Source organism: Protopterus annectens, chromosome 7.part0 (genome assembly GCF_019279795.1).
Source record: "Protopterus annectens isolate FY-2018-M chromosome 7.part0, PAN1.0, whole genome shotgun sequence".
Lineage (NCBI taxonomy): Eukaryota > Metazoa > Chordata > Ceratodontiformes > Protopteridae > Protopterus > Protopterus annectens.
This window is the reverse complement of record NC_056739.1, coordinates 583,583,555-583,610,343: the sequence shown is the minus strand read 5'-3', so window position 1 is coordinate 583,610,343 and position 26,789 is coordinate 583,583,555. Positions and strand designations below refer to the sequence as shown.

At 41.1% G+C, this 26,789-nt stretch overlaps 1 protein-coding gene across 3 annotated transcripts in view; it reads left to right on the top strand.

The window, feature by feature from the left end:
• Positions 1-26,789, top strand: part of MOGAT3 (monoacylglycerol O-acyltransferase 3) — a 208,640-nt gene that overhangs the window by 165,032 nt on the left and 16,819 nt on the right. For all 3 annotated transcript variants that reach the window (XM_044077169.1, XM_044077170.1, XM_044077171.1), the window contains exon 7: positions 9,322-9,524. In XM_044077169.1, the coding sequence (XP_043933104.1) occupies positions 9,322-9,524 (203 nt within the window). The remainder of the gene's footprint in view (positions 1-9,321; positions 9,525-26,789) is intronic.

The window sequence follows — 26,789 nt, the reverse complement described above, 5'->3', positions numbered from 1 at the left end:
TAAGTGTACATAACTGTACTTTCTATTGCTTTGAAGACAAGACTAGTAAGGTTAATGGAACTATAGTTGTTTGAATCAGTGGGGCACCTATGTCCTTTATGGAAAGGGGCAGCTTATAAATGCCGTAAGGCATAGGCATATATCAAAGCCATTCTAGTCCTCTGTCACTGGGTTATGAATGGCTGCGCTTAAAAAGAATATGGGGCTGTTGGCATAGTAACCTCCTATGAGCATGTGATAATGAAGGGACATCACTACTGCAGTTCTGCATTGATTGGAAAATAACCAGTGGCAAGCCTTATGTTGAACACCTTGAGGTGGGGATCAGCAAAGGCTTGCTTAACACTGTTTATAAGGCAAACAGGGATGTTATCGGAACTCATTGAAAAAGTATTTTTGTTTTTTGAGAGCACTTTAAAGAAATGGTCCTTGAGATGTTGGGAGGAGGTTAGTCCGATATGTTTGTGGTAGAGACAACAATTTCAGGGGAGAAATTTGCAACAAACTTGTTGGCCAATATGTTAGTGATGTCATTAGAATTTGAATAGGAGGTGCCACTACAAATAAGTTCTGAGCAGTGATGTAAATTATGCCTTAGTTTTCTAAATGTAGTTGAAGGATTTATAAATATCCTTAGCATTAGAAACAGGCCTATGTTCGTTGGAGGCTTTACTGGCCTTAATAGCTACCTTCAGTTTTTTGGTGAAACGTTGTATAATATTTCATTGTGAGGATAGGTTCTGGTCTTCTAAGGTAATTTAAACTGTTTCTTCCTTCCGTTGTAAAGATTATTTATATTTACTGATCCCCAGGAGATTTTTATTGAATTTGCCACTGTATTTGGTCCTACTGCAGCCAGCTCTAGCAATGTGCTTATCTAAATGAGCATAAAGTTCCTTGGCGTAGGAGGCTGCATATCCTGGTTCTGTTTTGAGGTTAGCATGGGAGACGTTAGCAATTTCATTATGTAATTGGAAAAGGTTAGCTTTTTTGAAGCCTAGTAAAAAGGGTGGAGTTGGTAACCATGAAGGAGGATGTTCCGAGGGTAAAGGATTTAACAACTGAGGGACCATCCATAGGCAGGGAGTCGGCCAGAGCAAAGTTTGTGAGAACTAGGTCCAGGATTTTCTGCTTCTTGAGAGGATTACAGGCAGTTTGATCTAGGGAATTCTTATTCACCCTTCTAAGAAATGTTGTACATGCACAACGTTAGAGGTATGCCATTCTACGTAGGGGTAGTTTAAGGCACTGATGATTAGAGCTCCATTTCTAGTAGGAATGTTTTCTAAAAATGTGAAGAACATGCAAGGAACATGTAACACTTTAGCTAAGTCAGACCTACAACTTAATGTAAGATGGATTATATTGAGCTTACTTTGATGGCCACTGAATATCACTTTGGAAGGGATGAAATTCCTGATGAAAATTTGAACCAGTGGGCTTGAGGGCATGATAGGCACAGACTAGGTGCTCTCATTGTATCTGACCTGTGTCTCAGTCACTACACAAACATAGACTCATTCCAGATGCAGAAGTGCCTGCAGATTGGGTAGTAGTTAAGACTCCTGTCATTTAGAAAGGACCATCTTGATATCTAGTTTCTAATTTGATTTAGGTTGGACTGTCCATTTGATGAACTCTGCTAGGAAAGGCATCTTATTTATTTATTTTATTTCAGTTTGATGACCCAGGGTGTTAGTCCATTGAAAGACCTATTTCAGCCTCGGCCCAGGAGTAAAAACAGCGTAAAAAATTATTTGCAAAAGATAGGGCAGTAGTTCATACATTCTCTTTTACCAGGCAGGAAACAGTGGTTTGGGAATAGTGTATTAGTAGCCAATAGCAAAAGATTTGACTCTCATTAAATTTGTGTTAAACATTTTATCAGTAATGCATGTGGTTCAATTACCATTATAAACCGGTACAGGAATAAAGGACACCCTTCTTTAGTACTACATCTTTATTCACATTTTCAAGAAAGAGAAGGTCCTACATTAATAATATAGTATAATGTTGGAATAAAGAATGTTTTTATTAAAATTAATAAATTTGGGAACAGTTGCATAAATCTGCAAATGAATAAGAAATACTAGCCCAGGAAAAAAAGCTTTTTCAGTATTCCTTGAGACCAAAAGTAGTGAGTTATATTGACAGCGGGTCAATCAATAATATTCTGTACTATGCTAACACAGTCCCTTGTTTGCTTATGCTGATTAGATGCATATAGAAGAGAAAATTACTTTAGGTAAAATATTTTTGAGTTTTATTAACTCAGTATTGTGTGATGAGAAGAATGATAGTATTTTACATTTTAAGTCTTTACCAGATTTTGCTAATAGGGCGTGGTATTTTGTATTCTTTGGCACACTGCATTGATGCAAACAAGCATCTTGTGCGTTATATTCTTTATGCCAGAGTCAAACTGGGTTAGTGGCACTAGTGTGCATTTGTCATCCCATATTCTTGAATGGCCACAGGAATGGCTTGTGGACTACAATCTGTAAGACGTATCAGTATGCAGAATCTGTGATGGGTATTTGTATCATGATGGCTTTACACAGCACAGGAGTAAGAGGTAACTTTTTATACTTTACTACAAAGATGCATTTGGTGCTGTAGTAAGGTTTAATACACCTTTCTGTGCTGCCTATCACTGCTTCGTTGTGCGCTGCTATCTTATGTGGAAGGAAGCCATAAAAAAACTTTCACTTCCTAGACACGACGGTGGACTAAAGGTCATTACCATATTATGGTAATGAGGACAGGGTCTTGTGCTTTGTGAGCTCCCATTGACAGGTGCTTGCTGGCATCACTGAAAGGGGATGGGACAATTTTATGTATGATGTGAGGTTTGCCTGCATCATAGGTTCATAGGTAGGTACTAGGTTATCTGCCCAAAGGCATTTATAAGCCTAGCCAGAATGTGTTGGCTTTCGCCACCCCCTTAGATTAGTTCCCTGTGCCTCTGTCCAGCAGAGCCACTGAAGTGATCTCCGGGGTAAACTTTCTGTTTCCCATCCACTCGTCAAGGTTTCTCTTGAAGAGTGTTAGCGAGGAGCTCTGCCTAATGTAGATTGGGATCTTGTTCCAAAGCATGGGAAGTCTCTGGGACAGGAATCTATCCTTCCAGCACGTCCTATTTATTATTGTGGTGATATTTAGATCCCTAGAGTGTGTGACTCGAGGGGATATGGTTTTCTTTAGGTGGAGCATGTCCATCAATTCTGGGTTGGACATGGCCTTGTATGTCAGGCAGAGATCACCTCTGAGTAGGCGGTATGCAACCAAGTACAGCTGGAGTTTCTTCAGTCGGGCTGCATAGGGCATCTGTTTGAGGCTAGTGATTCTCTTGGTGAGGTACTTCTGTGGTTTTTCCAGCTGTTGCAGGTGTCTTGTAAGGTACATCCCAAATAGGGAATTGTACTCTATGATTGGTTTGATGAGTGATGAGTAGAGGGGCACAATGACCTCTTTTGATCTGGATGCGAACCCTTTTGTGATTAGGTGGGCCACATAGAAGGATTTTCTAACCACTTTGGCAATGTGATTATCAAAGGAGAGATTACTATCTACTTGGGTCCCCAGATCCCTTATTACGTCTTCCGTATTTAGGGGACTACCACCTATGTGGTAGTTTGTGGGTACTTTGTTTTTTCCAAAGGGGATGACTATGCTTTTTGGCATTTAGCTTGAGATCATGATTTTGACACCAGGTATTCATCTCAGTGGGACCCTTTTGGAGGATGTCTGTGTCAGCCGGAGAGTCAATTATAGCCCCGAGTTTGCAGTCATCTGTGAACTTGGTCAGCCATAGTCCTCTTGTGCTTGCCTGTACCTCTGAGAAGTATATGCCAAACAGGAGAGGTCCTAGGTCTGAGCGCTGGGGAATGCCACTTATTACCAGTTTAGAGTCGGACCTAGCTCCTGCAACTCTCACCATGTGGGTTCTGTCCGTGAGCCAGTTGGCAACCCATCTTGTGACGTAGGAGTTTATGTTCAGGCTGGTGAGCTTGTCTATAATACCAGAATGGGGAATGGTGTCAAAGGTCTTTGTGAGGTCTAGGTGGGCTGTGTGTACCACCTTTCCCTCGTCTATAGCCTTGGTAACTATTTCAAAGAAGTCCACCAGGTTTAGGAGGCATGATCTGCCCTTAACAAAGCCTAACTGGGTAGGGTCCAGTGTTTGGAGGTTCCCAATGTCTCTATTAATGAGTTCCATTATGATGTGCTCCATAGCCTTACAGACCAAGCTAGTTAGGCTTATAGGGTGATAGTTCCCGGGGGTCTGTTGTGGCTCCACCTTTGTGGAGCGGAATAACCGCTGCTGTGTGCCACTCTATGGGTACATAGCCTGTGGAGAGGCTGAGTGTGAACAGTGTGTTTAGGTGAGGGGTTAGTTCATCTTTGAGCTCGTGTAGGATGCAGCCTGGGACACCGTCTGGTCCCATTGATGCTGTGTTTTTGGCTGTGGAGAGGGATGTTTTAACCTGAGTGTCTGTGATTTCAGGGGCTCTACATTCTTCTTTTTATGGTTATGGGCCCTTTTGGGGGTGAGAGGGAGGTGAAGTTTGCACTGAACCTGTCTGCCAGGATGTTGGCGATATCGGTCAGTTCAGTGTATTTTGTGCCATTCTGCACTAACTCCGAGCAGATCTGAGCATTGCCACTTAGATTCTTGACATAGCTAAAGAATGCCTTGTGGTTATCTTTGGTGTCCTTGGCAATTTTTCTTTCAAAGCTCGCCTTGGATGTTTTTATGAGGGACTGTCATTTCTTGCTGATACTGATCAGGGATGTTTTCCCTTCTTGGGATTTTACTCTTTTCTGTACTAGTTTCCTCCTTCTGTTGTATAGATTGTTTATGGCAGGGGTCCACCAGACTGGTTTCCTGTACTTGGAGGAGTGAGTCTTGGTTTTATTTGGGATAGCATGATCCATGCATTCTTGTACGTGCCCACAGAATGCATTAGTAAAGGATTTTGCAGCTTGGACAGCATTATCCTTTAGCATGGGGGCTTTGAAACTTTCCACCTCTGTCTTAAGTAACATGAAGTTTGCTTTTGAAAAGTTTTTCACGGTGTTTTCCTTGTCCGGGGGGTGGGGGCAGAATATGGATATCCAGTGATTTGTTTATGGTCAGATCTAACCAGCGAGGGGTTGACCTCTGGTGTGGAACACCTGTCGCCCATGTTGATGATGACCAGGTCCAATATGTTGTCACCTCTGGTGGGAGTGTTGACCAGTTGATCCAGGGTGTTTGAGTTTATAAATTCTAGGAAATGTTGGGCAAGGGAGTTAGTACTTGAGTAGTTCTCCCAGTTAATTTGTGGGTAATAGAAATCACCCAATATTAGGGCGTTTGGTAGGACCTTTATGTTTCCCAGTGTTTCCAGAAACGTGGAATGGGGGTCCTGGGACATGGTGGGGATGGGAGACATAGGGGACTCTCTTGCCAGTAGGAGTTTTCCTACCATGCGGCTGAGCTTTTTTTTCATAATTTATATTTTTATGTTTTTTTTATTGTCAGGCCAGTTGCTTAGTTGTGCCAGTTGGGCAATGTTTTAGTAGGGGAGGGGGATTGTTGCATTGTCAAGGGCAACACATTTAGATAGTAGGTGATTGATTCACATGATTTAAGTTATTGAGACCAGCTGTTCTCTGGGCTGGTATTTCGTTATGAATGTTGTACATTTTGTGGGGTTGGGGTAATTTGTGTACCTCATGGATAGAGCACAGAGCCTGCACAGTGAGAAAAGACAGCATATAGCGTCTTATTTCATTGAACTGCTAGATTCTATGGGGTACATACCCTGCTACTTCGCACATAGTGTTTTATGTATAATACGGGTAAAAAACACAGCACGTTTCCATGCCATAGGACAGAGTTGTCCTGTAAAAGAATTACAACATCTTTAAAAAGTTATTTTCTACTACTTGGCAACAACTTAAACAATTCAACAAGCAGGCCATCAAAACCACATGCTTTGCCTGTCTTCACTGACTTATTTGTGCAGCAGTAAAGATTGAATTTGTTTTTAAAGGCAATATCCACAGAGTGTTTGGGTACTGTTAAATAAATTATCCAGCTTAGCTACATTAACTGGTGAAGTTTATCTCATTGCAAGCAAGTTTTGCATAAACATGCGTAAGACATAAATAATGCTGTTAGAGTGTTTGTAATATTGTCTGTAAGCTATTTTAAATATTTAATATTTGCTCTGCATGTTCACTAATATATCATTCTGCTAGATGTATTTTAATAGATGTTAACTTTAAGCTTCCCACAATAAAGTTTAATATTCAGAAATTTTATTTAATTCAAGCCTTTAACATACATACCAATGAAAGGTAATCCGTGTCATTTTTTTATCATATTGCAGTAAAAGGTTTTGAGAATCTATAATAGGAAATTATTTCTGCATTCTAGGATTTACATTTATTTGAGATGCATGTAACAGTCTTGAGTATTTCAATGACATTTAAAGGTTTCCCATAAACTATTATATGAATTTATAGAATTACTTGACAAAATTCAGACCAATCAGTTTTAATAAAGTGTATTTTCAAGGCAATTTAGCATAAAAAGAAGACGTGTATATTAGTAAGCTAACTTGCAGTGTTTTTACTGTAAAAAATATCAGGGTGTCATCTGAGAGTGTCAGATATGCAGATTTAAAGTTAAAGCATTATTTCTTAATGTGCTTGCAAACATTGTTTTATCCCCAAATGTTATATTTAAGTACACAGTATGTTATAGAAAATCAGTGTGCTAAGTAGACCCATTGTCAGTAAAACCAAGATATGAAATAGATGAGCACTTTTGCTCTTAAACTGAACTTCATCAGATCATTTTATCAGATCAGATTTATTATTAATAAAGTATCAATTTCTAATCACCGTATAAATACTCGATTACTTTAAAATCTCAGCTTGTTTGTAATTCTTTGCTCAGCCTGAAACTTCATTGCTCACGAACTGCCAGTTTTTCTGTTTATATATATATATATATATATATATATATATATATATATATATATATATAAAAAATTAAACACATCCACGTTCACAAATTCAGTGTTATAGGTATGAGAATCGCAATTAATCTCCTTACACTTACAACATAACATGTAACAGGGCTTGTGAAGTTAATGGTAGACATGTCAAAGGTCATTTATGTAGCTTGGAAGCCCTCCATAAGGACTGCATAAAGGCTAAATAAAGTTCATTTGGACTTCCGCTTTTGACCACAGCTCATTAGACCTTCCTTCAGACCTGTTGCATACATGATTGTTTGTTTTAGACCTTAGCTGGTTTGTAGTTAAGGGTTAATCCCTTTAGCCTATTGCATGAGCTTATTGAGTGCGAATTTTTTAGTACCATCTGTTCTTTCAGCTTCCGAAAAGGATTCGTCATCTTGAGCTGCCTGGGAAGACCTAACCTCCACCAAAGGGATCTGAATTATGTTATTGACGTTTGATTTCCTCCACTTTTCAAACTAGCAAGTGTGAACTACATATTCTAGAAGGCTTTCTTCCTCGTAGTTATTATTTTTGTAGTCTTATTTCAGATATATAAAGACATTTTTTAAGAATTTATTTGTCTTTATAGCAAACATTTTTAGTATGTGTGTACTTGTATTGCATAATACTTAATCAATGCATAAAACTTGTGTAGCTCCCTTTCTTGCTGAATGTACATTATTTCTTGCAGATTTATGTAACACAGTTGTGCTATTACCATGAGTTGTTTTATATTGCTGTACTCGTTTTGATAGAAGCTAAAAACAGAGTGGGGTACAGAATTTGTGGATGACTCCCATAAATAGCAGTGGTGTTATTTTTGGCTTCTGAATTTAGGAAGCTAGACCCAGGTATTCATCTTCTTTGCATCAGGGAGATAAAAATATACAACTAATCAGGTAGGTATATAATAGGTGTACCTGTTTTATTTTCTTTGCTCTCCTTTAACATTTGTTTGTCAAAAGTCTGTTTACCTTTTTTTTTGGTCATGTATCCGTTATTGCTGTCTAGAATAATCCAGGATGACAAGTGTGCCTTTTGAGAAGTCTGCTTTTTCCTTAGCATTTTTGTGTAGAAACCTTTCCTTGAGTCTTGTTTTTTTCTGCTGTACATAGTTTTATATGCTGCTTATGGTTATACCCAAGTGCGTTAAATTTTGAGCAAGGGACATTTTTTCAACTGAAACTAGTTACAAATTTAGTTATAGGTTACATTAAAGTAAAATGTAGATGAAAAAATATTATAAAAATGTTAAACTACAGAGGAGTGTGGCATTCCTATCCTGCAGGGGAGGATACATGCTGACATCTCTGCAGTGGAGCTATAGTGAAGGCTGGAGTCCAGGGAGGTTGGGCATCAGGCTGGGGGTTGGCTATTTGGAACAGTGCATGCTCTTAGGGCTGGGGGGAACAGAGTGTATGCTGTAATTTCCCCAAGTCTAACCAGCCATAGATTGTGTGCTAGGCATGTAGGGGAGGGGCATAGGCCAGTAAAAATTCCCAGACACCAGACTCTTGACAGTCGGCCCATGCCTCCTCTGAGTGAAGTATGAACCAATCGAGTTGAGCCCTCAGATAGAAGGTGATCAGTGCTTATTTTTTTTTTTGGGGGGGGGGGCAATTTGAAAGAATAGGGGTTCTTGGTGAAAAAAATGTTTGTTTCTAACATTCGCCTTCATCTGTGGATTAAACTGTGGATATATGCCATTTTCAGACTATATGGTTAAGCTATCCTTGATGCTATATAGTTTTAACCTGAAAATGCTTCTCATCTTACATTTTGTTTCTATGTGTTGCAGTGTGGCTACTTTTTATAGAGCTAATTGTTGCACAAAGATTTGGTACTTATGGGGAAAACTTGTGTCTTTGTTTTTGTGACCCAGCAGAATGATCACAGATCATAATGACTACGTTCCAGAATGCTTCTGGAGTATACATTTCACCTTTTTTCCTTGAAAATGCATCTTTTTCATTACTTAAGAATATTGTACTTGTTAGGAAAGCTGAAGAGAGTATGCTGTGATGACTGCTAAATCATACAAATCCTGTTTTTTCTTCCCAGAGTACCAGTAATTATGCGTACATGTTGCCTCATGAATAGAATGCATCCTCTGCTTGAAGGGCTGCTACCTTCCTATGTACAGCACTCACTGACCATGTTTACTGATACCATCTGGTTTCATTGCTCTATGAAATGGAGGCACTTGTGAAGCCTATAACTAAGCATTGATGGGGGGGGGGGGGTACTTCACTGTCTGCATTCTATTACTGCCAGGTAATAATGTTTCTTTCTTTCCTTCTAGTGCTGATTTGGTGCCAGTTTACGCCTTTGGAGAAAATGAGATTTTTCAGCAGGTGATTTTTGAAGAGGGAACGTGGAAGCGGTCCTTGCAACTAAAGTTTCAGAAGTATATTGGCTTTGCTCCCTGCTTGTTCAAAGGTGAAGGACTACTGTCAAACAAAATATGGGGATTGCTGCCTTATCGTAAATCCATCACAACAGTCGGTAAGTAATAGGCATGTGCAAATGTCCCACTCTAATATCTTCACTCACTGTAGTCTTAAGTAAGAAATGTTTATTTAAGTTTAATCCTTTTTTTTGCCTTTAAACACACGCTTTTTGTCTGTTAAACCAAGTACCATGTAATATCGTCCATATTTAATTGCCTGTTTTAGGAGCCCTCGGGGAAATTTAGTTTGGCTGAGTTACTCCGATTTGAAGAGTTTCCATTGATGTTGTCTGAATCAAACCCCATTCTTTAGTTCTTTATCTTGCCTCAGCATTTTAGCTGGTGTGTGTGTCTGTGTGTCTGTGTGTCTGTGTGTCTGTGTGTCTGTGTGTGTGTGCATGTGCGTGTTTGTGCTGAAATTTAAAGACAAGTAGTCAAGGGCAGAAACATCAAGTTTGAAACTATTGCAGTAGACTTTCATGGACATGAAGAGTGGTAGAAGGACCAGCCTGATGTGTTGGGATATACAGTATGCTGTGTAACCAAGCTTTGGGAAGGCTCAATGGAATCAAATATGTTGAAAGGGATTAACAAGAGGATGAGGTAACTAATTTAGTAAGTGAAGAATAAAAGACTGACCCTGTAGGAAAATGGTGAGGTGGGGCAAGAAGTGAATGTAGGGGGACTGAAGCAAAATTGTACTGAAGGTGTGATGTATACAGCCATATAAAGCAGGCTAGTCATCATTTTTGTTAGTAGATGTGAAAGACAAGACATGAGAGGAAATGGGAGGCCAGGTGGAAGTACATAAGGAGTATTTATGCTGATCTTCAAAACTGAAGTGGGGGCAGCTGGACAAGGAGATATGTGGCTAGGAAGGAAGAGAGCTGGACAGATCAGGTAATATAAGAGCAGTATATTGAGGGTAAGATCAGAAGGGTTGGAAGGTTTTTTTGCACACAGACTGGATAGGCTTCTAGGTGTTTGAGATGAGGGGAAGGAACAGATTCTGAGGCACTGCTGCTTAACTTGTCATTAGAAACTAAAAAGCTTCCACTGTGCTAGAGCATGTCTATTGATGTACACCTGCCAAGAAGGAATCTGGGAAACAGTCTGGGAATTCCAAACTGGTACTCCCCTCCACCACCCTTGAAATGTGATGAAGAAACTCCATTGGTTATTTAATGAATTCATTAATAGTTGTAACCCAGGGTATGAGTAGAAGGAATACAGTAATACTGCTTTGGGAATAAGGTAATACTGTTGGGGATCTGAATCTGCCAAGAGCAAGCTAGGAGATTCTCAGCTGAAAGGTAGAGAGAGACTAGGTGTTGACTGAGGTCTTGGACATTTTGGGGGGCGGGGTTGAACCAGCTGGTGCAGGACTGAATTAGAAAGGATGTAATTCAGGACATGATCCTAACCAATGCAGAGCTGGTCACAGATGTCTAGGTTAAGGCACTGTTATGCAACAGTGTGACCATACCAATGTGGGGCTTAGAGCAGAGGAAGGATAAAAACGAGAAGACAAAGACAGTGGTATGTGATTTTACAACAGTGTATTATTCTGTGCCAAGGAGGTGGTCAAGGATGAGTTAGGAAACAGGGAGAAAATCAAAAGGATGAACAAGCTTTGGGAATAGGTCAGGGCTGGAGTACTCATGGCTATGGACAATGGTGTTAGGAAGATGCAAAAAGAGAAGTAAGCCAATGTGGCTATATAAGAATGTACAATTAGCAATTATGGTAAAATATAAGGTCTACAAGAGGTGGAAATGAGGTACAGCTGGGGAAGTGGCGAAGGTATAGTTCAAATGGAGGCTATAAACAATGCAGTAAATTATTTAATGTTTGATGCTTATAAATAAGCATAAAATCCAACTCTTTAATCACAGAAACATTTAAACCTGTACACTTTTGGGTTAGCATAATATTTGGATCACCACAACAGCAAGCAATGTCAGTTGAGTTTTTAATTTTGATGCTCACAATAGACCTAAAAAATAAGGACCTTTAAAAGGTAGATTATGTCTGACAAGCCCATATCTGGGTTGGTAGCCTATTCCAGTGACCAGGAACAGAGTATGAGAAAGAAACATTGTCCAGTCTTTCTAACTATGCCTTGCTCCAGATGACCACAGCTGCTTAGCAGGGACTTAAGGATGCAGCAGTTCCTTTGGATGGATATGACTCGGTAAGTAAATCATGCATGGCAAAAAAGTGAGCATTAAAATTTTAATGATGCAGTGTACAGCAGCAGCTAGCCATTGTAAGTCCCTAAGTACAAGAGTGATGTGATGAGCTGGCAACTGACTTCTTAACTCAGTGTAAATGTGATAAATCCCTTTCCATGATCCCAGGGAACAGAGCATTGTAGTAGTCTAAGCAGGACATTAATAGTGCATGTACTATCATTTGAAGGTCCAGTCTAGATGGGCAGCGCTTAATCTTGGCAGTGTTCTTAAAATGAAAGCATGACTATACCCAATCCCTGGGGGTCATCTTATTGTCTCGAATAATGCAGAAATTACAAACTTGAGAAATACATTTCATTTGATTGGAATGACAAATAATTGACAATATCAGTAGTGCAATGTTCTGTTGATGAATGGTAGTCTGTACCAGTAAAGCATTAGTCTTGGTTAAGGTGAGTTTCAGTCAGTTAATGTGTCCAGTAAAGAGTGGTGAGTTTCAGTCAGTTAATATGTCTAGTAAAGAATGTGATCCATGCACTCTAAATTAGTCAAATGTGGGAATACACTCCTAAACAAAGGAAGGATAAAGCTGTATATTGTCATCATATGATTATATTGTCATCATATGATCGATAAGAATTAGACCTTGCTCGTTATTCTCCATCAAGGGAAAATATAAACATTGAACAATAAAGGAGCCAAAGTCAAGCCCCGCCGAAATCCAATTTCAAGGTGTAGGTACATGAAGAGTTAATACTAATGCAATGCATTGAGAGTGGCCAGAAAGATCAGAATGAAACCATTCCAGAAGAGTACCAGGAGCACTGTAGTAATGACTTAATTAGGATCTCATGATCCATGGTATCGAATGTTGCCAAGCGCTCTAATAGAGATTCCATGATCCACTATATCAAATGGCACTTGACACTGAGATATCTTACATGATCAGGATGGAATATTTCCTGCAAACGTTGGCTATCAAGAGAAGATTTATTTATTTATTTTATTTTTAATTTAACTGGAGTATACCATTGATCTCATTAGACCCATTTTAGTCTCAGCCTGGTATAGATCCAAATCAATCATTTACTGCTCTTTGATAGATTCATAGGTGTTTACTAAGCTAATGACCACAAGGGCCTTTTTAAGCCTAGCCATGTATCCCAAATCTCTGACAAGTTCTGATACCCTTGTCAAGTGTAAGCATGGGTCTGGGAGATGAACCATTTACACGTTACCCTTTGTCCATTAGAGACATAGGTGCCAAACCAGGGGTGAATTTTCAGTTTCTCATCCAGTTGTCAAAGTTGCACTTGAATTGGGTTAGGGAGGAACTCTGCTTTACTTGGATGGGGAAGCCTGTTCCATAGGCACAGTAGTCTCTGGGATACATACCTGTCTCTCCAGCAGGTCCTGTTTATATCACAGGCAAGGTTTAAATCTTTAGAATGGGTAATTCTGGTGTTGTTTGTTTTGTGGATATACAAGAGGTCCATCAGAGAGGGGTCTGACAATGCCCTGTATGCCAGGTATAGATCACCCCTCAAAAGCATGTAGAAGACAGAATATAGGGATAGGGCCTGCATAGAGCATTTTACTTGTGCCCTGTATTCTTTTAGTGAGGAACCTCTGTGGACATTCCAGTTGTTGGATATGCCTGGTTAGGTACATATGAAAGGGGGCATTGTACTCAATGACAGGTCTGATGAATGCCGAATATAGTAGAACAATGACTTCCTTGGACTTAGATACCATACCCTTCTTTATAAATTGAACAACATAGAATGATTTCCTCACCACTGTAGACACAAGATGGTCAAAGGCTAACAGCTCCTAATTTGCAATCATCTGCAGATTTAGTCAACCAGAGACCACTGACATTGGCCTTGACTTCTGAGAAGTAAATGCCAAAAAGGAGCGGTCCAAGGACTGATCTCTGAGGGACTGCACTTGTGACTGACCTCTTTGTAGAGGTGGACTCCCCGGTTCTAACTTCTTGGGTCCTGTCTGTGAGCCAGTTGGCTATCCACCGGGTGACATATGGGTTTGTACCTAACCTCTTGAGTTTGTCAACAATGCCCGAGTGGGGTATTGTGTCATATGCCTTGGCCAGGTCAAGGTAGGCAGTGTGAATGATTTTGCCCTCATCCATTGCTTTGGTGACCTTCTCAAAGAAGTCCACCAAGTTGAGTAGGCATGATCTGCCCTTGACAAAACCAAACTGGATTGGATCCAATGTCTGGAGGTTTACTGTATCTGTGTTGATCATCTCCATGATCTCCATGATTTTTTCCATGGTTTACATAGAAGACTAGTGAGACTCGTGGGTCTTTAGTTTCCAGGGTCTTTAGATGGCCCACCCTTGTGCAGAGGGATGACTTTTGCCTTTCTTCATTCAAGAGGCATGAAACCTGTTTGGAGGCTACAGTTAAGTAGTAATTCCAGAGGTGCTGATAGTTCATGTATCATGCTGTTTAGAAGGCATCCTGGGATATTGTCTGGGCCCATTGATGCAGTGTTCTTGGTCTTTGAGAGAGCAGTAAGGACCTGCTCCCTAATGATAATAGGGGGAGTTATATTTGGTGATATTTCCTGAGGGAAGGTTGAGGAGGAGAGAGGGGTAAAGTTGAAGCTGAATTTATCAGCTAGGAGGTTTGCTATGTCTTCTGGGTCAGTATAGGTGGCTCCATTTAGAGTGAGCTCTGCACACAATTGTGTATTACTTTTGAGGATGCGGGCATAGCTAAAGAATGCTTTGTGGTTGTCCTTGGCCTGGGAAGCCAAACTTACTTCAAATTTGGAACTTTATTTGTCCTCTTAGTTTGTTTAGTTTGACGAGAGTTCTTTTATCCTGCTTGGTGCTGCACCTCCTAATTTTTGCCATGATTTTCTTCCTCCTGTTATTGATTCTGTGATTCTGCCAGGGTGGCTTGTTTTTTGAGTTAGTTATTTAATTCTTTCTGGTGGGTACATCTGCCTCTATGCAGCTATTAACATGATTGTACAAGGTTTCTGTGAACAGTTCTGCATAGGCAGCAGTGTTCTCAGGGTTTATGGGGGCTTGAAATGTTCCTAGGTTCTCACTTAATAGCAGGAGGTTAGCCTTAGAATAGTTCCTCAATATTCCAGGTTTACCTGGGTGTTCAGGTTTTATTTTTACTTCAAAGGAGACCATTTTGTGGTCTGAACGTACCAAGGATGGCATTACAGTAGGGGGTGTGCAGCACTCTCCCATATTAGTGAGGACCAGATCCAGTATGGTTGCGGGTCTGTATTGGATGCTCGAACATTTAAACGTTCAAGTGTCATATGGTCGACACCATATGATCGAACCTTTAAAGGTTCAAACATCCAAAAATAAATAAATAAATAACACAAATAACCTACCTGAACGTTTTAAGCAGGGGGGCAAGCCCCCCTTCACCCCCGGCTCTTTAAATATACCAACTTTGAGATCGCACTATAGTGCGGAAAAGGGAAATCTTCCCATTCCGCGCTGTACGGAGATCTCTGTCAAAACATTTGCACTTTCAAAAGTTCGATCATATGGTGTTGACCATATGATACTCAAACTTTTGAAAGTTCGAGCATCCAGTATAGACCCTATGGTTGCACTCCTGGTTGGTGTATTGACTATCTGGTCCAGGGAGTTTGTGTTTACAAAATCCAGGAATCTCTCTGCATGTACGTTTGGTATCATATGTGATTCTCGATTAATAGCGGGATATTTAAAGTCACCCATAAATATGGAATTGGGTTGGATGGTTACTGTTTCTAATAAGTTCAAATACATGGTATAGGTTTCTTGGGTCTTAGGGGGGAACTAGAGCTTGCAAGGAAGTGGTATTGGATTTTGCCTATGGTGATTTGAACATGGAGCAGCTCAAGTGCATTGTCCTTTTTGACCAGCATTGAAGTATATTTATCTTTGATGTAAATAGAGACACCTCCACCTTTAGTGCCTGCCTGTGAAGTAGCTGGCCTAATGTGTGGGAGGGTGGCCTAATGGTTAAGGTGTTTGCCTTACAAACACAAGGTGCAGGGTTTGAATCTCTCAAGGGATAATTGGCTAGGCTTAAAATAGCTCGCAAGGGCAGTTAGCCTAGTACTAATCTATAAACCTATGTGTGGAAGGCATTGTAATCGAGCACTGTTGGTGTACTCTCTGCAGCTTTAAACCATGTCTCAATGGCCCCACAGATGTCCATATTCTGTAGGGTAAAGAGACTTTCCAGTTAGTGGAGTTTTTTGTTTAGACTCCTAACACTGAGCAGTAATACTTTTAAATTTTCTTGGTTTTGATTTGCTATGTCGGAAGTACTTTCAGTTTGGCATTGCCTAAAAATAGGCACTATGGGGAAAACAATGTTTTAGCTATTATTCAAAAGCCTAGAGGGGAGAGGTGTAGACCATCCCTGGCAAAGCAGAGTGGTCTGAGAGCTGTCTGCATGCTTCGATGAGATCTGTAGCCAGAGTGACATCAATCAAGCAGTTCATGTGACATCAAATAGGAGTACAGCTGTTCACGTACCACTTTCTCAGTCACCTCACCAAAAAATGGAAAATTTGAGACAGATCGATGATAAAGGCAGCAAAGCCTAAAGCTGAATGATAGAAGAGGACAACAAAAAGAGAAGCAAGAACTTTTAGGTGCATTACAGAAAAAAGGCGTGGATGGATAGAATAGGCCAAGTGGAGTAAAGAAGGAAAGGAGATCCCAGAATATGAGGACAATAAGGGGTACTGAGTAAATGCTTTGCTTTAAGGATTCATAAAGGAAACCAAGGGGAGAGATGTGGACCCCTGGAATGACTGGGCGGAAGGAATCCACAGTGCTTCTCAAAAAGGGCATGGGGAAGGTAGGAATGGATGGTAGGGAGAATGTTAAGGCAGTTAAACTATAACACTGTGTGTGCGTATTTTCTCCTTCTGCCATCAGGCTAATGTATTTAGTGGAATGTATCTTTGTGGGGGGGGGGTGATACATTATTAGTAATGTCTCATGGTAGAGGTGGATGGACACAGACACTTAGGGATGCTGGTCTGCAGGGATGTCAGCAGAGGCCTTCTGTACAGAATGACATATGAGACTGAAAGTGAAGCTAACCAGACTGGTAGGAAGTGAGAGTACAGTTCAAAGTGGTGGCACTGATTTAGGTGTGACTTTGTGTGGATTCTTGGGGTGCTGATAGGGTAGCTTTATAATTAGGGAGGGGAACAAAACAAGTGTGCAGAAGTCTATACTGAACCTAGTAGCATTAAATATTTCTATACAAGATCTTCTTTAACCTTTATTCACATTTATTGCTGCTGTTCTCCACCATATGCCACCTCATCATGTTTCCTTACCTGTCATAAGGACCACAGCTTGTAGCAGAGCTGTAGCTAGGCAGGGAACCACTCTCCACAAACCCTCACCTGACAACAGGATAGATGGCCGTGATGAGTCCAGATCCCCTGACCCAATTTACTATGTTGACACTGATCACCATCACTGCAGATAGGAACTCTTTCTCTGTACCTTTTCTTTTTTCTTTTTCTGCACTTTTGAGACCTTATCCAATAGCTTCTGAAGAAGTGAGAGTTTATTGTAGCTTCTCCAGAGAGGTGTAGTGGGAAAATCTGCAAGAGGGCACACTGTGTTGTTGGGTGGGGCAGTGATGGATGAAATGTGGCATAAGAGAAAATGTGAGGCTGTTGTTAAACCTAAGCTAAACTAGCTGGTCAACTGCAGAAAATTGGTGGTCAAAATGAAATGGATGCATGGGTATATTTTGGTACATTGCAAGAAAAAAAAACAGTGTTCAAACTGAGACATTGCTGTGGTATATGTCACCATGATGTGGGAGTACAACAAAATATTCTGACCTAGTTGACATTGTCAACACACTAGTAAGCTAATTCAGTGCCAGCTCTACTCTGGAAAAGACTGTTCAAAGCCCAGTTATTCCTGAAGACCTCAGCCCCCCTCCCATCCAGTTATCACCAGAGATCATGTACTAAAACTGTTCTCAAGGACTGAAGGTACTTCGTCCACGGGACCTGATAACATACCAGGTTGTTTAATAAGCAGTAGCAAACAAGCCCTGGTGGTACCTTTTCTTGAAATGTTTAGCCTGAGTTTAGCTATTAGATTCATCCACACAAAAATCAAGGCTGTACCAAGTCCATAACAAAAGGAGTGGTCCAAGACTGAATTGAAGAATAAACATTTTAATAAGCACACACAAAAATGGAAGTTAAGCAGTTTTGCCTTTACAGCAACCTGGACTGCATCAGAGCTTCTATTGGCTTCATCGTTTAATGCATAACAGTGGTGTTGCCACTCCACAGGGGTCAACCCACCACGGTCCCCAGGAATTACAGGCCCATCAGCTTGATATGTTTTATCCAAAGCCATGGAGTATATTACAACTCCTCTAACTGACTATTGCATTAAAAATCCCATCAGACTAGACCTAGAGCAGTTTGATTTGTTAAGGGTAGATCCTGTCCAATGAATCTGGTTAATTTCTTTGAAAAAGTAACACAAGCTTTTGACAGTAGCCGTACTATACAGATGACATACCTTGAACTGACGAAGGCCTTTAACAGTATATCCTTTGCTAGCATAATTAGTAAGTGAAATGCATTACAAATATGTCTCTATGTGCTAAGATCGATAGCAAGTTGGCTGAGGTACAGAACTCATATAGTTCAAGTAACAAGTGCCTCATCAGAGATTGTGTTAGTAACTAATGGTGTTCCACAAGTCTACATGCTGAGACCCATTTTATTTAACATTTCCTTTTATGACCACTCTGACCACAAACCAAAATCTATGAATAACCGGGTTTGCAAATGACTGCAAACTGGGAGCCATTGTGAAATCACCCTCTGACAGCCAAGCTCTGCAACATGAACTTTCACTTGTAAACACCTGGTGTGCTAATAATGGGCTTAAATTAAATGCTAAGAAATGTATTTATTTCATTATTTGTTTGACATTTGTTGACCAGGGTAGTCCGACTTGAGCTTGCACCCTTTTTCAGCGGAGGCCCTGGGAGAAAAGCTCCACAGTAGAAAATATACAATATGAAATTTCACAGTACAAATTAAATTAAATTTCACAGTACTAATTAAACGAGTAATACATTCACTGTACGAGTTATACAAGTAACAAGAAAATACCCAGCAAGTAATTAATTGTCCATTTGATTATGCGAGTAAAATTATAGTACATACAAGTAAAGGATAATAGAATAAGGTCAGATAGTTGAACTTAGCTGTACAAAAAAGGGATGGTTTGTCAGATGAGGCAGTTCTAGTAGGTGATGAGTAATAGGAAGGTGGGAAGGAGTAGAGTGAAGAATGCTGTAGGGTTCCTAATACAGGTCTAGAGAGGTTGTAGCAGCAGAGTGTGGGGGGAAAATAAGAGAACGGCATGGAGTGGGGGCAGGTGGTAGAGTCAGTTAACTGGGGCCAAGAAATCAGTAGGGGAATGGAGAGAAGTAGTTGATAGTCAGTCAAGTAAAGGAAGTGAGGATAGATAGAGAATTAATGTCGTTGAAGAAGATGTGGGAAGGAGAGGGAGAAGAATAAAGAAGGAAAGAGGAGGATTTCAAGTGGATGTTTGCACAGACATCTCCAGGTGCTTTTTAGGCAATTTCTAACAGTTGTCTTAAGTCTTGAGAATGGGTAATCTTTCTGAGAGTCGTAGGAAGCTTGTTTCATGAAAGAGAAGGAGGGTAGCTGTAGATGTTCTGTCCTAAAGATTTTTTAGGTTTATGAATCTATAGGAAACATTGTTCTGAGCATCTGAGGGAGTGAGTTGGGTTATACAGGGAGACAAGGGAGGAAATGCTGGGCCAGGAGGAGTGCTTGTTTAACATGGAGTAGATGATAAAAAGTTGAGAATATAGGAGATGTTTAGGAAACTCTAACCAGCTGAGTGTATGGAGTGCAAAATGTAATATAGTTACATGTAATATACATGCATGTGGCAAATCATTCATCCCCTTAGCATAAACAATACCCCACTCTAAAATGAGAACATTATTAGAGCTCTGTGTACTTGGGTTGATAATTTCCTCTCCTTTGATCATCATGTAACAACAGTAGTCGGCAAGTTCTTCCTTAGTGCAGCTGATGACCATAGGGGTATCTTCCAGATCCAAAGAAGTCATTGTACCATTATATACAGGATTGATTAGGTCAGTTATTGAATACATTGCCCCCTTTATATTGTACCTCAGTAGACATATCAAACAGCTGGGAAGTCCCCAGAGGTTCCTAACTAAGAAACCATAAACTACCAGAAAAGATGGGAAGCACTGTCTCTTTATTCAGTATCTTTAAGACTTTTATGGGGAGATCTGTGCCATGCCTTCCAAGTTATTAGGGACCCAGTTGTCCTTGGATTTCAACAAATCAAGTAATTCCACAAATACCAGAACCATGGATTTAAAATTTCATCAGGAAATAAAGTACAATGCTGAGGTTAATTACACACAACTTTCTTCATCTCTGGAATAAACTCCTACTGTAAACCAAGCAGTGTGTACGTTATTTTCCTTCACACAGGAACTGGATGTTTGGATGGGTTTTCACACATTCACTTTGGTGGCTTGGTCCTGCTAAAGAGGGTGGGTGGGGTTCAGTGTGAGGGTGGTTCTGGCAAGGGCAAAATGGTTATAAGACTTCTAAAAAATAGTGTTCAGACCTCACTTGGAATATCGCAACAAAAACAGTAGACTGATCAAGAAAATGAGTATGATAAGGAACTGGATTACAGGGGCAGGCCGAGGGTACTGCTTGTGTATTCTTAGTAGGAAAGGAGTGATGAGGAATGTAGGGGTATGATATACACAAACACAGCATGCTAACAAGTTGGATGGGAGGAGCAGAGCAAGATGAACAGTGGAGCTTGACAGTACATGAATAACAAGTGTGGATTTAGGATCATAGGATCACAGGAGGTTACTAGGCTGTTGGCCCTGAGGCTTTTATAAGCCTAGTCAAGAGTTTAGCCCATGTTTAGACAAGTCAGCACCCAGAGCCCATGTCCAGCAGATACACAGGAGGAATCCCAGGGGTGTCTTTTTTCTGTTTCCCATCCAGTTATCCAGGTTGTGCTTAAAAAGGGATAATGAGATACTCTACTTGACGTGGAGTGGGAGTCTATTCCACAGATGGGGGAGTCTCTGGGACACTAATCTGTCTGCCAACAAGTTCTATTGATATCACAGAACAGATTGAGGTTGCAAATACAGGTTTCTCAAGTGGAGCTTGACTTGAGGATATGCAGCAGTCCCATCATGGCAGGGTCTGAGATTGCTTTGTATGTCACACAGAGGTGACCTTTGTGGAGTCTGTATGAAACTGAGTAGAGGGACAGAGCTTTTAGCTTATCTGTGTAGGGTAGATGTTTGAGGTCCTGGATTCCCCTGGTGAGGAACCTCTATGGTCTCTCCAGCTGCTGCATGTGCTTTGCGAGGTACATGCCCAAGGGGGCATTGTACTGGGTAATTGGCCTTATAAGGGAAGAATACAGGGATGTTATGACCTTTTTGTCCCTGGACAAGATACCCTTGCATATGAGTTGGGCCATGTAGAAAGCCTTCGATATAGTGGAAGCAACATGGTGGACAAAAATCAGGTTGCTATCAACCTGGGTGCCCAAATCCCTCATTATTGATTGTGTACTTAGGACATTGTTATTACTGTGATAATATGTGGGGACATCATTCTCCCCAAAGGGGATGATGATGCATTTTTTGGCATTCAGCTTGAGACCATGTTTCTAGCACCAGTCATTTGTTTGGGGCTCTTGGAGGACATCCACATCACTTGGGAAATTGATGACTGTGCCCAGCTTGCACTCATCTGCAGACTTGGCCAGGCACAGCCCACTGGTTTTGGCCTGCACCTCAGAGAAGTATATCCTGAATAACAGAGGCCTGAAGACAGATTCCTGGGGTACGCCACTCGTTACGGGTCTACTGCTTGAGGTGGCTTCCCCTATTTTGATTAGGTGGGTTCTATCAGTGAGCCAGTTTGGTACCCATCTGGTAGCATATGGATTGATGCCTAGTTGAGAGAGTTTTTCTACTCTGCCTGAGTAAGGAATAATGTCAAAGGCTTTGGCCAGGTCAAGGTAGACGGTGTGCACCATCTTCCCCTTGTCCATGGCTTTGGTGACAGTCTCAAAGAAGTCGGCCAGATTTAACAGACATGACCTCCCCTTGACAAAGCCAAGCTGTGTCGGGTCGAGTGTTTGAAAGTTGCCAATGTCCCTGTTAGTGAGGTCCATGATAGTCCGTTCCATGGCCTTCCAGATCATGCTAGTTAGGCTGATGTGTCTGTAATTTCCTGAATCGGAAGACACTCCACTTTTGTGTAAAAGGATGACAGAGGCTGTCCTCCACTTGGCTGGGACAAAGCCGGTACTCAGACTTTGGTTGAATAGGGTGTGTAATGGTGCTGCAAGTTCATGCCTGAGTTCATGTAGGATGCAGCCTGTGATGTTATTGGGTCCCACAGAGACAGTATTTTTTGCCTTTGAGACTGCAGTGATGACCTGTTCCCTAAAGATAAGGGGTGGGAGGCAGATACTGGGGATGTCCTGATTTACTGATGGGGGGACAGAGGGGAGAAGTTTTTGCTGAATCTGTCAGCCAGTAGATTGGCTGTATCTACAGCATTTGTATATGTGGTGTCCTTGACCACCAGTTCTGAACAGATCTAGGTGCTTCCTTTGAGATTGTGGACATTTGTGAAGAAGGCCTTAAGATTGTCTCTAGCAGATGTGGCCAATTTGGACTCGAAGATGGCTTTAGAGGATTTCACTAGTACTCTTATTTGCTTGCTCAGGCTAAGGAAAGATTGCTTCCAATTGGGCAACTGCTCCTTTTTGGTCCTGGACAGCAATTTTTTCCTTTTATTATATAGTTTATTTATTGCAAATGTCCATCAGACAGGTTTACTCTTCCTTGCGGAAGATGATATTGTCCTGTCAGGCATTCCTGATTCCATGCATCTATATAAATACTCGTATAGTACTTTGGTGTAGATTTGGGCATTGGTGCCAGTTCCTACTGTGGGGGAGGGGGTTGTGAAGCTGTTTATACCATCTCTCAGAAGGTTGTGATCAGCTTTGGAGAAGTTATTTTGTTTGACCCTAGCTAGAGGGGAGTCAGGGGTGATGGTGACTTCAAAAGTGACCGCTTTATGGTCTGATCTTACCAGGGAGGATGATACCATAGGGGTGCTACAGTAGTTACTGATGTTGGTTAATACCAAGTCCAAGGTATTATCACCTCTTGTGGGGGTATCAACATGCTGTTCCAAGGCATTTTCGTTGATGAAATTGAGGAATTTCTGGATGTTTGTGTTCCGGCATGAGTAGTTTTTCCAATCTATTATTGAGTAATTAAAATCATCCAGGATCAGGGTAAAGGGTTGAATCTTGATAGATTTGAAGAGGTCCAGTTAGGTGGAGTGGGCATCTTGAGTCAAATTTGGGGGCCTGTAGCTAGCTATAATTTGAATAGGGCTCTTGTCAATGGTTAACTGCACCTGGAGTGTCTCCTGTGCATCATACTGTTTGACAAGCGTGGTGGTGTGTGTCTTTAATATATATTGAAACTCCACCTCCTTTGGCTTTGCTGCCCACATTTTGGGGTCTGAATGTATGATAGGATGATTAACCAGGTAAGGCTGGGGTGCTCTCTGCAGCTTTGAACCAGGTTTCTGTGACTGCACAAATGTCAGCATCTTCCAAGGTTAAAAATGCTTGCAATGAGTGCAGTTTCATGTTTAGTCTCCTAGAGTTTAGCAGGATGACCTTTAATTTGTGTTTTGTTGAAATTTGTATGTTTGGAGTATCGACCTCATGACTTTTCCTAAAAGGCACTATGGGGGGGAAAGGGCCTGTGCCAGAAGCCTGAAGCCCAAGTGAGACAGGTGCAGGCCATCTCTAGCAAAGCATCGTGGTTTGTCGATCATATCTTCCCAGGCTGTCAGGCACTGGATCCCTCCAGAGTAGACATGAGAATTGTTATTTCCCACAAAGAGTAGTTGCCCCAAAGAACTGCCTGGTTAGTGTACTGTAATGTCTCTTTAGGATTCCGAAGAGAATGGAACAGTTAGTGGGAGAGATATGGATAAGGGGGAACAGCTGTACAAGATCTCACAGCAGTGACCTAGCCCCATGGTGCAAAGAGATAAATCCCTGGCTACACCCCAAATGACTTGTGTTTGACTGGTAGCATGGCTGTTTGAGAGACCAGGTTGGAGAGTATTGGAGTCAACAGCCAATGCCAGATTGTCCTTGCACTGCAGGGGGGTTGACCCAGCTTGCCTCTGCTGTACTAGTCACACCTGCAGGAATGCAGGGGAACTGCCACAGCATGAAGAGCCTGTCTTGCCTGCACTGCAAAAGGTTTGCTGCTTTTTCAGGAAGTTGCTTGAATGCAGACTTGCGTATGCACACCCTGACACAGGTATAGCAGAGCTTGATAGGTTACCTTGAAGATGGAGATTGGACAGTTTGCAAGATTTGCTGGGCTTCTCATCTCACAGCTGAATGTTGCCACAATCCCACATAAGTTCCACAGCCAGTTTCACCATGATAGTCTGACTGAGGGCTGGGTAGGGCACTGGAAAAAAACATTTAGGAGGTTCATTCACACAGTGTCTGTGGCCGCCCTGCTCATTATCCATTAGGAATCCATCTTTAATCAATGTAGACAGTGAACTTAAACCCTTGGAACACAAATCGCAGGCCTGAAGTGTACTTGTATTTAAAGAGATGCTGACAGATACAGAATATCTCTCACACATGCACATGCAAACACACACACCCACATGTGCCTAGGCACACAAATAAAAGAATAAAAGGATAACAGCATTTTATAACAGAATTTTACTTTTATACTAAGAAGTCTTTTTTTTTTACTGTTGTTACCTCATTTCCTGCAGCTAAAGTACAGGAAAACTATATTGCTTATTCTTGTTTTCCAAGTTCAGCTATTTCAGTGTCAGTGCAGGTAAAAATCCTGTCAGTAAAGTACCTAGCATCACATTTCACTCGTGAAGGAAAATGCATTAAATATGAAGATGGAAACCTTTCGGCAACCCAGTGAACTCTGCCTCCAATGTAGACTGATTTGAAGGTTAGGGTGGGGAGGGAGGGGAGATGTTTTTATATAGAAGTGTTGTCATTGTGTATATTTGTTTCTTGTACCATAGGAGTGAATACTGCCAAGTCCTCGGTATGTAATGTGGGGTATCCTTAGGCCACATTCAGCTAAAGTACTGCAGTATTCAGATGCAGGAAGCTGTACCATATAAAATCAGTCTATCTTTTATTTTTAACAGTGGGAGACACAAAGGCTGGTTTGTAAGATATAAGAATGAGTAATAGAATTGTAGCTGAACTTCTTCTGGAGTCACAATTGGGAGTTACTGCTCAGACAATTCCTGCTGAATAAATATATCTAGTGTGATCATTTCTTGGTGTGGGTTAAATGTTTAAAATCCAGAATAGATTGTTGTAAAATTTCAAGCACTGCTTTTAGATCTTTGATACCTGCTTAGACCTTATCTCTGCTTCCTGGAAATCTCTTTATTAATCGCAGAAAACTCATGAAAGTTTATTTTATGGGCATAGATGACAGCTTTGCTGAAGAATTAATGCTGTGATCATTTAATTGACTAAAAAGAAGGAAATCTCAAATTCTGTACATCTTGTGTTTTGCACAGTCATCGCTCACTCACCTAACAGCTGGTGTGGTCCTCTGTATAGAACCCCCTCCCCAGCTCTTCAGTTAAAGAGGAAAAAAAAGTGTATGCTCTCTTAGACTGGTGCTCATTGCAAAGATAAATTCTTACCTGTACCGCCTCATCTCTTCAGTTGAAGAGCAGAAAAAGGTCCAGTCCTTTCGTCTGGTGCTCCACACCAGATCCCTGCCCCCTCAACTCTTCAACTGAAGAGCACTGAAAGGCCCAAAAGAACCGCACTTCCCAGTTGTGCCCTAATCATCTTACATCCAGAGTGACATCCCCTTCTCCAAGTCTTTGTTACGCTTCTGGTTTTGCACCTGCATTAATATGATGTAGTCTTAGGGTCGGATTGTTTTTGGGATTGATAAAGGTGCAATATCTCAACTTGTGCAGTACAGATGAGCGGAGTTGCACTGCCTCCTCATTTAGTGGATCAGAGCTGTATGCATCTCCACTGATGTAAAAGCTCATTATTTGGGAATTTGCATGAGTATGAATTGCTCAGCTAGAGCAGATTGTACTCCACATTTCAGTGCTGTGCCAGTCTTAGTAAGTAATGCAAGTATCCAGTAAAACACACACAGGCACACATTACCCACCACAGACACACACACACACACGTGCACGCGGCTGCGCGCAAGTGTTTTTATGTGAAAACATACAAATGTATGTTTGTACAGTAATGTACACTGTTTATTTTATGTACAGTATATTTTGCTTACAGTGCACTATATTTGTCTATTTGTATCTTGTCTCTTCTTGTTACATCAGCATCAATCCCCTTTTTCTCATTTTAGACATAGGGTTGGGGTGTCACAAAACAGTGATCATCACCTAGAACAAGAGTTCATGTACTAGTAACACTGGAGCGTTTCTTCAATGGCCACTGCTGAAACTGGGTGCTTTTCACTAGGCTCAGTCACCCTATCCTGGTTAAGAGAGAAACAAAGTGCAAAGTGAATTTTTGAGGTTGCCTGTTCTACATAGTATATATTTCTATGGTGTTACATTGAGATGAAACAGCTAGGCTTGAAATGACCTCTGGGTCGATAGCTCAGTAATCTCCTATGATCCTATAATATGTACTATACCTATCCCAGCTGTCATTTGTTGATCAAGAGAGGCTAAGCAAAACCACTATAAATGATAAGTCTAGTCTACAATGATAGTCTGTCCTTCATCAAAGACAACTTGGACATCCTACACTCACAGAGATAAACCTTAATATAAACACAGACAGAAAGACACACATACACAGTGAATGTATACTGTGCATTCACAATTTTCTCGTTCAAACCAGGAACAGGTGAAGTCCGGCAGAGGTCATCTACCACACGTAGAAGTAGGCTCATAATACATAGA